At 43.3% G+C, this 11043-nt stretch overlaps 1 protein-coding gene across 1 annotated transcript in view; it reads right to left on the bottom strand.

Annotated features, from left to right (window-relative positions):
* The window catches only part of LOC122814988 (cat eye syndrome critical region protein 2 homolog), a 2862500-nt gene that overhangs the window by 567655 nt on the left and 2283802 nt on the right, over positions 1-11043 (bottom strand). The window contains exon 17 of the mRNA XM_044087243.1: positions 8234-8360. Within this exon, the coding sequence (XP_043943178.1) occupies positions 8234-8360 (127 nt within the window). The remainder of the gene's footprint in view (positions 1-8233; positions 8361-11043) is intronic.

Genomic DNA, 11043 nt, shown 5'->3' on the forward strand with positions numbered 1-11043 from the left:
AGTGTCACAGAAAAAAATACACAGAGGGAGAATCAGAAACTGAGCTCCACTCAGTGTCTTGAAAAAAAAACATAAGGAAAAAACCCTGTATTCATCCCTGCATCTTCCTGTTCAGATCCAGAATCTTGAAACTCTTCAGGAAAAGAGGAATTCTTCTTTCTTTTACAAGAAACTACAAGAAGGATCAGGAGACTGAATCAAATCCTTAGCCAGACCCAGTAAACTATTCCTATCCAAAGAAAACTGAGTAGATAGATGTTTGGATTTCTGTTTCTTTTTGACAGAAAAATGGGGACGACCATGTTACTCACTAATAGCAGCAGCTTCTTCCCCAGAGATGGGTATAGCATTCTGACAAAATAAGGAAACCTTTCCTGTTCCCTCTCCCAAGACTGACAAGGATGGCTCTTTCTTGACCACTGTGAGGACCCCAACAGCCACAGAGGATGTGGATAATCCCTGGTCCACAGTAGCTGTAGGTGCTGCACTAGAGGCACCCAGGGTAAAAGAGTGGTTTGAGGTACAACAAATGATCAGAGGAGAGCCATTCACCTGCAGCTGAGGCAAATTGCTAGCTTGCTGTTGTAACAAAGGCTTTTTGTGGCTGGAAGATGGACCGACTGTAGGACTGGTACCCTGTCCCATGATCAAGCAAAAAATGGTGTCTCCTTCCTGGGGAAGATGAGCAGCAATTGTCAGCACACTCTACAGCCCACATTTCACCACAGAAAGAATGCTTTTAGTTACTTTACACTACTTTAAAATGTTATAATTAACAGGAAAAAAAGTGTGCTCTTTTTAAAAGTATGTTACAGTCTCAAGACAGTCCATTAAAACATAAGACTCCTAGCTTTACAATAACCTTCCTTAAGAGGAGCAAAAAACATCAACAAAATTAAGAAAATTACAATTTTTTTTATCAGTAGGAATTTATCCACCCAGCAAAAGAAAACACAAGGAGACCGTCAATCATTGGAAGCGTCAGAGAAGCATACTCTGACAGCAGTAAAGATCTGAATGTGTTTGTATCCAAACTTGTCTATAAGTTAGCCCAGCATAAGCTGACAGTTTGGGCATGTGGAAGTTGCCCTGAAACTTTGGAAGCCCCATCTGCTATATCTTTGGCAAGATAGAACCCATATAGCTAAGCCTGCGAAAAAAAAAAGCAGTTGAGAAACAATTTTCAAATTGGTGAGAAAGTGAAGTACAGCATGGGTTTACCCTTTTATGTTTAAATGTATTAAATGATGCAGCAAGCAATGACAGACTAGCATTCCTCTTGCGTAGTGAGGCATCTACTGACTGAAAAATCAGTAAGGTGACGAGCAGCGAGTAGAAGCCCGTTTTCATCACATGTCTACACAGTGGTGAGGAAATCATTCTATGTTGTGCAACTTAAAAACAAAGGTGCAGTATCCAAGACCAAGGAAGTCATTGCTCCACTGTATTCAGCATTCAGACCCATCACGGAGTACAATGCCCCATCTGGTATGCACCTATAACCAGGCATATCCAACAACTGGAACGTCCACAGAGGTTACTCACTAAAAGAATACACTGCATAAGTGATATGTCCTATGCAGAAGGCCTCAATGCCCTATCTCTGTATCCTGTCTACAACAGGCTTTTGAGTGGAAATCTATGCCTGGCATACAAGGCATTGTCAGACCCAACTCTGATGGACCTCCTGCATATCCACATAAACAGCGCTAGAATTATCCATTCTAAAGACTTAATCCTTGCCTGTGATACAAATAGGACTTGCTGGAGAGAGGTATGTATACCAGAGACTACCCAGACTATGGAACAGGCTCCTCATCCATGTGAAGCAGAGTTCCTCCCTAACCCAATTCAAGTGTAACTTGGGCAATTGGGATGGGAAACTGGAAATTCATCCCTGCTGGCGCCTATGTCTCTAGTGGACAGAGGTAACCTGTAAATGGTTCATCTCCTAGGCCCCATGCTTACACTTATCAAGGGCATCAGAAAGTACAGTTGTGTACACTTACCATAAATGTAGATGTTAAGAGTGTATTCACTGTTGCAGTCATCAAATTTGGGTTATCCCTGCCAGGGTAGCCCTCGGCCGACCGAATACCAGAGGCGTAGTATGTCTGCATCAGTTGTCGTCGCTTCAGGACTGAAGTCAGGTTGTCAGTAGTATAAAGTAAGGCAGCCAAAGCCATTACATCAGTTTTTCTTGCCCTAACATGTCAGGAGCCCCCCAAGTGGGAGCCAGGTTCTGGTGGAAGAACCCCACCAGTAGAAAGTAAATACCAATATGTCCCTTGTAAGGAAAGAGAAGGGGGGATGGAGGGAGGGAAACCAGGACTGCAACAGTGAATACACTCAAACATCTACATTTATGGTAAGTGTACACAACCGTACTATGTTCTTCGTGTTTCACTGTTGCAGTCATCACATTTGGGTTGATTCCCAAAGCTAAGGAAAAGGGTGGAGACAGTCAAAAAAACAGGGGCTGGCTAGGATGCCCTGCAAGACAGCAGAGGCAAACCCTGCCCTGGACTTGGAGAAGACAGGCAGGTGTAATGTTTGGTGAAGGTGTAAACAGGTGGCAACCTCCAGGATGTCCCTGGTGGGGACTCCTCTAAGGTAAGCTGCAGAGGTGGCGGCTGCTCTGGTGGAGTGAGCCCTGATCCCCTTGGCGGGAAGCTTTCCATGTTGTTTGTAGCAAAAATGGATGCAGTGTGCTATCCATTTGGAAATGGTTTGTTTGGAGATGGCTTTGCCCTCTGCCCCTGTAGCAAAGCTAACCAGCAACTGATCAGACTTTCTGAAGGATTTAGTCCTGTCTAGATTGAATATGAGCTGTCTGTGCACATCTAGAGTGTGCAGGATCCTTTCCCACTTTCCTGTGGGTTAGGGAAAAAGGTGGGCAAATGAATGGATTGGTTGAGAGCCACAGTGGACATCACCATGGGCATGAAGGATGAAGTCCTGAGGGGTACCCTGTCAGCATGGAAAACGATGAAGGGTTCCACAGCCATGAGTGCTTGCAGCTCAGAGACCCTTCTGGGTGAAGTGATGGCCAGAAGGAAAGCTGTCTTCCAGGAGAGAAATTTTTAGCTCTGCTGAAGAGGCAGGTTCGAAGGGGGGTTGGTGAGCATTTCCAATACAAAGTTAAGGTCCCAAGCTGGGGTTGGTGATCTTCTGAGTGGCTTCAAGTTGCTAGCCCTTCTTAGATATCATTTGATCAGAGGGTTTGAGAAAAGGGGCTGCTCAGTGGGAAAATGAGTAGAGATAGCAGAGGCATGAATTTTAAGAGAGGAAAAGGACAGTCCACTGTGTAGCAGGTCAGCTAAGTAATCCGGGGATGAGAGGGAGGGAGGGCTGTGCCATATTGGCTCCCTTAGCCTGACTCCAGGTGCAGAAGCTTTTCCATTTGTCAGCATAAGACGTCCTAGTGCTAGGGTGTCTGGCCTCATGTATAACATCTAGAACCTGTTTGCTGAGGTTGGCAGATTGATCGAGGGTTAGGGAATAAGCCAAGCTGCCAAATTGAGTGTCTGCAATTGGGGATGCATGAATTACCCTTCCCTCTAGGTAAGGAGGTTTGGAATCTGAGGGAGATGCCAAGGTGGCAGAGGGGACAGGCTGCGCAGTAAGGGGTACCAATGCTGGCGAGGCCAGTGTGGAGCTATAAGAATTGTCGTTTTTTCCTCCTTTATTTTGAGAAGTACCATGAGGATGAGAGGTAGTGCAGGAAAGGCAGAGACCAATAGATTGACCAAGGGGAAGGACAGAGCATCCACTTTCCAAGCCATGCAGTGATGCTCCCACGTGCAGAACTTGATGAGCAGATGGTTGGGTGTGGGAGGCAAAGAGTTCGTCCTTCAGGGTGCCCCATTTCTGGTTAATAGGGCGAAGGTTCTTCTGTTGAGCTGCCACTTATGTGTGTCCAGAAGATTTCTGTTTAAGTGATCTGCCAGAGAGTTGAGGGAACCCGGAAGGAAGTGTGTCAACAGGTGGAGTTGCACGGCACAGGCTGTGTGCCAAAGGGTCATGGCCAGCCTGCATAGAGGGTAGGGACAGAGTCCCTCCTTGCTTGTTGATATGCCACATCACAGTTGTGTCTTTTGATCAGGAGAGCCCTTGGGGAGAGAAGGGGCTTGAAGGCTATCACGGCGTGCTGGACAACTATCATCTGTTTTTGGTTGATGTGCAGATGGATTTGCTATGGGCTCCATTGGCCCTGTATGGACCTGCTGTCCAGGTGTGCACCCCTGGCATAATCTGATGCATCTGTGGTGAGGGTCAGGGCAGCGTGGGGTGGTGAGAAACGTTGTCCTTTGTTGAGGGAGCATGCTGTTGCCCACCAAAGAAAATCTTTTCTGAGGCTAGGTATAAGAGTTACCACGTCTTGAGAGTGTTGACACCAAAAGCTTTTTAGGTACCACTGAAGTTCCCTCACATGCAGTCTGGCATATGGAAGGAGTGGAATGCAAGATGCCATGAATCCCATTGCTTGGAAGATTTTCCTTGCAGATAGTTGGGGTCTGGTGGCTAGTTGAAAGAAGTAGGCTGCCAGGAAGGTTTGCTTTTCTGGTGTAAGGAATGCCATCTGGGATGCTGTATCCAGGTTTGCTCCCAGGAATATAATCCTTTGGGTGGGTACCTGTTTCAATTTCTTTTCACAGACTGTACCCTAGGGAGGTTAGTAGGGACTTCACAAAGGCCAGGTGCTTGAGCAGCTTTTCCTGGCTGTCAGCCTGAATTAGGCAGTTGTCCAAGTATGGGTAAATCTGGATATTCCTTTGTCTGCAAAAGGCAATGGCCGGAGCCAGACATTTTGTGAAAACTCTGGGAGCAGTAGATAAACCAAAGGGAAGGGCAAAGAACTGAAAATGCTGAGATCCCAACCTGAAACGGAGATATTTCCTGCATGATTCCCTGACAGGGATGTGAAGGTAGGCCTCCTTTAGGTCTAGGGTGGCTAGCCAAACATCCTTGGACAGCATGGGTAGCAGCTGCTGGAGGGTGAGCATTTTGAATTTTGGGATCGCCAGGAAGGTGTTTAGAATGGATAGTCAGAGGATGGGGGGGCCAGGTGCCCTCTTTCCTGGGTACCAGAAATAGTCTGGACTAGAAACCTCGGCCTTTCTGTTCTGCAGGAACTTGCTCTACTGCCCTCATGGACAGCAGGAAAAGGACTTGCTTTTGTGCCTCTGCCCACTGGTATTGAGGTACGTCTGGGAACTCTTCTGGAGTTGGAAGGGTGTGAAAAGAAAATTTGTATCCTTGCGACACAATGTTGAGAACCCAGCGGTCGTTGGTGATGGTGGCCCAGGTGTTTGCATGGAAGGAGAGTTTTCCTCCTAGGGGTAAGTTGAGAGGGTGGGGCAGGAGAGTCATTGTGAGTTCTTAGTATAAGGGGGTGGCTTAGAATTCCCTGATTTTGAAGTGGAGGTAGTCCACTGCTTAGATCTCTGCATTCCCTGTGGCTGGTGTCTGTGGGGTCTGGTTCCCCACGGTCTGGGCTGAACTGACCTGGTGGGAGCAGGAAAGGACCAGTGCTTGGAGGGACAATGCCTGCTGAACCTGGGTGGCTGGACCTGTAAGAAATCCTTAACTGTCTGCATAGATTTTGCTTTTTCTTCCATCGTTTTTAAGACCTCTTCTGCCTTAGTGCCAAATAAGTTGTCTTTGTGTAAGGGGGCATGCAACAATTTTGATTTAGCATGGACTGGCAAGGACTGTTCCTTTAGCCATGCATGTCTTCTAAGGACAGAACCGGTGACTGCTGCTCTGCAAGAAGCTTCTAGGGCATCAAAACCACAGTGCAAGTTGTGTTTAGTTTCTTCACTTGCAGAATGCATTAACTCTTGTAACTGTCTAGATTCTGCACAAGCAGGAAAGGAAGACATTTTTTGTTTGAGGAGTTCCAGGGTATGTTGCTGAAATTTTAGCATATGGAACTGACAATTTAGTGCTCTGACAGAAAGTGGAGCGGAGGTGTACACTTTTTTACCCCATCTGTCTATTGCTTGGGAATCCCTATCTGAGAGGGTGGGATTCTTAGCAGAGGTTGCTTTAATTTCTTTAGGCCTTTGAGAAATTACCTCAGGGTCAGCAGTAGGATTTTTAAAAAGAAATGTGAGAGTCAGGGACTTTAATACTTGTCTGGTTTTCTGGGTGCAGGAGGGAAAGTGTCAGGAGTCAAGCTGAATTTCAGGAAAGCATCCTCCACAACCATCCAGGAGTAGGGGGGATGGCCACGGGTCTCTGCTGTGGAAGTTCTAAGAATTCCCTGTCCTCTTTTTAGACTGAGGGTAGTCCTGACTTTCTCACTGGAAATGCTCCCTTAAAGTGTGAAGGGTTTCCCCAAAGGAAAAATCGTCTCGGGGAGAGGCTGAAGGAATGGAATCCTATGCATCAGAATCCTCATAAGCAGAAAGGGGTTGCATGTCTTCATACTCAGATGCATCAGAATCATCACACTCCTGTTCAGACATAACTAGAGGGGACAGATGTGTTTTTCTTTTGGAAGTGGTTGCTTGGCTTCCCCTGATCAGCGTGATAAGGTCTACTGCCATTTTAAGCATTTGAGACTGAGGCAAGGAAGGAAGTGCCTGAGATTTGGTTGGTTTCTTGAGTGTGTTTTGTAACCTGGGCCTAAGAAACTCAGTAGTTTTCGAAAGAACGTTAGTTGCAAAAGAAGTCATCGGTTTGTGTCAAGAATCAGTAGTGTGAAGGACTTCCTCAGAAGCCGGAGCATGCTCAGCAGATCTGGACCCAGCCAAGGTAGAGACAACCACAGGATCCTTATCCAAACAGTTTTGCAGCATACCAGACTCCGAAAGGGTCTCGGTAGCTGCGTGCGACTCCACAGAAGTGGGCATCAGCGGCTGCGTAACAGCCTCACTGGGAACCGGAGTACTGATGACTAGCTTAACGGGAGCATCGTCAGAAGGTCTGGACTTGTGCAGTCTGTCTCTATCACAGTTTATTCAGAAATATCTGCTGTCGGATGGTTTACTGAAGCTATATCTGAATTCGAGGACTGTAAGTGAAACTATCTAGCTAAAATAAGGGCCCAACGATGGATAGTTCTGGCATTGAACAAAGCACAGAAGTGACAGCGGAGGAGATCGTGGTCTGGGCCTAAGCAAGTGACACAGTAAGAAAGTCTAGGTGTGGTATTTGCTTTCCACAGGCGAGACTTTTTAACTTTTTCTGACATCAGTTAGTGCAAGAAAAAAGGATCCCCAACGGGGTACTTAGCTTTAGAAGACTTCAGCTTCAATTTGGAAAACGAAACTCAGGTAGCGGCCGACCAGCACTCGTGTGAATTGCTTCTGCTTCGGGCTCCACAGCAATAAAGACTGATGTAATCACACTGGATGCCTTACTTTATACTACTGATGACCTGACATCAGTCCTGAAGTGACAGCAACAGACGCTGAAATACTAAGCCTCTGATATTCGGGCCGGCCGAGGGCTACCCTGGCAGGGATAACCCAAATGTGATGACTGCAACAGTGAAAAACAAAACATCTTGTCAGAGATTTGGGATGCATGGCTAGGCTTAAAAAGGCCCTTGTAGTCGTTAGCCTAGTAAGCAACAATGAACTTATGATGCACTACGTGCAAATAGTCCTCCCCACAGAAAGATAACAATTCCCTCCTTTGTGGGTAATAAACTTTGCAGTTGTCCTTCAAACAAAAAGTTACATTTAGTCAACAGATTGACCTATTAGACTTCAGCACCACTGGATTATAAGACAAATCTGTATGTTTTAATTAAAAAAAAAAATCAACCTTCTACAGCAGACCTCTAGACAACCCAGTCACTGTGACACAACAAAAATGTAAATCTGAATGCTACAGAAAGAGTTCCTCAACCACTTTATTCAGTCACAGAATGTTAAAACATTATTACTTTAGTAGTAAATAGCAATTCAGTACATACCCCTTGTATGACAGCTTCACAAATACCAAAGAGTCAAGACTATAAAAATATGCTGAGTTACGAAAAATAAACATCTGATTATATTCATGTTTTAAGCAGCAAGACTTAACATATCTTTATCATAACCTGCAGCTTCTCACAGTAGATCACCCAAGTAAGTTTATGCCTTAATTCCATTACAAGCTAGCTGAATTACAATTTTAATTGGCTTCGTAAATTGCAGATTACGGTAAATGCAAGTTATGTATTTACAAAAGCATTCCTGAGCCACTTAGTAAAAACAATAAATAAAATTATCCTTACCACTACTTTCACCATTGTACCGCAGACAATTTTCAAAAATCAAATTCATATCTGATACAAATTCTGCCTTGGTGCTGTACTGGCACTGATTCAATTTCTTTTCTATTGTGAACAGATCCATTGGATTCTACAAGTTAACAAGAAAAAATATATAAATGATCAAACAAAAAAAAGCTCTCAACATCTATAAAAAGCCTAAACCATTAAACAGTATACATTAATTCTGAATTTCAAAACTGGTCATATATTTGAATCTTATTTTGCATTTTCTTAAATGCTGCTCATTTAAACACAATTCCACTAACACCTCTCTCTCTCTCTCTCCAATGGTGATCCAGAAGCACCAGAATGCCTAAGCAACTTAAGTACCGTAGTATGCAAGTTTAAAGTGAATGACTCAACCCCTCGACTTGTTAACAACTCATTGCCTTAACATGTGGTGTTAACATGAAACTCCTAAATTCCTTATGCACTGGTTTGTACAAGTTAATTTTATGGATACACTCATTCTACATTGCGTAACACCATTAACTACATAAAATGTAATAACCAAAGTAAAAACAGCTTGCTTTGTATTGTGAAAGACTGATGGTACTATAGAAATATATCAAGAATGTTAAATTCTGCTTTTGTTAAAATGTTAAACAGTCTGAAGTCACTTATCTGCAAACACAAAAATCTTAACACTTTACCTGCTAACAATCCAAGAACCTCTAGACACAAGTCCATTTCAGGGGTGATGCCCCAGTCCACTAACCAGGTTAGAAAATTTGCTCAGAGCCCAAATGAAAACGTGAATCAAGGCGAAAGTTAACAGAAAATATCTGTTAGTGCTATGTTATCACTCAGTCAACTGGCAGTCAAATATACACAGGTAAATATAAATGTTAGAAACAGCTGTGAACAAGATGGTTTAGAACAATAAAACAAAATACCTCATGACATATTACTAGTACTAGATAGAATGTGTGCGTGTGTGTATATATACATATATATATATATATATATATATATATACATATATACACACAAACAAATGTACATACATATACATAAATATATCTACACACACACACACACACACACATATATATATATATATATATATATATATATATATATATATATATATATATATACACACACACACACATATGGGTTTCTTTTATGCGTGACCCCCAACCCCCACTTGGGATTAACTACAACACACATTTTCCACTTCATCCACTGAAGCTATCGTAACTAAATAAAACTCCAGGAAGCAAGAACCGGACACCCTACAGCTTTTCTGTTGTAATAGGTGAATTGCAACTTAGTTTTTGTTAGGTTTTAAGGCTTAAAAGGTGTATGCACAACATCAGTGAAGGGTTCCAGCCAACTGACACTAGACTGGGCCAATACCTTGAATCAGCCTTACACACACACAGTCCCAAGCCTTTACTGTTTACATTAGTAAATTTTGCTTTTACTTTCAGCATAGTCTCTAGGCTAATCACAACTCTCTAATTTACACTGCAGGCACAAACAGGGCTGTTTGGCTGTTTTTAAGTATTCCAGAGCTACTTCAATTAAGCTTTTGTTAGATACTGATATTTTAAGCTCAGTACTCACCTTTAAACTGATAATTTTTTCAGGTCTTCTCCCTGTGGGGCTGAACCCGCTACGCTCACTCCGCTCCTCTCCGTCCCCATCCCCACCCTCCCCCCATAACATCAACCTTATACCTAGCCTGACCCCTCCCATACTTCTCTTCCACCTATCCCATAACCCCCCTAATTATTCCCCTATCATACCTCCTCATTACTGTATACTACCTCCCCACCCATTTCTAAATAAGCCCATATAGTACTCCATCCTCTAAACTACTTCTATCCTGCTCATATTCTTTATCACACTGCACTCAACCACCATCATTGTCCATCACAACTATTACTTTGATCTTGCTTCTCTCACTTACACTCTCTCTCTCCTAACAAAAATCACAACTTTCCAGGCACCCAACATGTCTCCTGCACATACCTGTACTACCAGCACCTATAATCCACAATTATCAAGTTACACAGACATCCACCCTAGCTTATTCACAGCTAATACCTCTGTACTATGCAAAGTGAAAATTCTACCTCTCCAACGACACTCCCTTTATCATACCACCAGCAGCAACTACACAACGTTTAGGAAAAAACTGAGAAGTATAACCTACACAACTTGCCAAAGCATTATTTCCCAGTGTGGTGATATACAACCCAGCCCCCCTCAGCTCCAGCAAACCTAGCAAATCTCTTATGCTACCAACCATAAATCTCCAAAGCCTTCGGAACAAGATTACCTGAACTCCATGCCTCAATTTCTAAGAACAACCAGATATTATAGCAGCTACTGAAACCTGATTGAAATCATATACAAGAGACATTGAATTTCTCCCCCCAAGCTACTCATGCCTGAGAGTCGAACGACCCAACAAGAGAGGAGGAGGAGTAGCAATACTTTTGCCTACCAATTACACATTAATCCCCTACTCAAAACCAACACCCAACTTCTCCCCAGCCGAAGTACTAATCTCTATATTAAAACTTAACCATAAAAACATTTGCATAATTGCTCTTTATATTCCTCCAGGAAACAACATACCAATATTAGAAAACATACTTGCCTGGACTTTCCAAAATATAGATAATGGAACCATCATTCTAGGTGATGTAAATATCGATTGGCTAGATATAGGCCACAACAACCCCTCAAAAAAACAAATCTTTACAACTTTTCCCAACTAATTACAACTCTGTAAAAATAAACTGGTGTGTCCCAAT

Source organism: Protopterus annectens, chromosome 11.part0 (assembly GCF_019279795.1).
Source record: "Protopterus annectens isolate FY-2018-M chromosome 11.part0, PAN1.0, whole genome shotgun sequence".
NCBI lineage: Eukaryota > Metazoa > Chordata > Ceratodontiformes > Protopteridae > Protopterus > Protopterus annectens.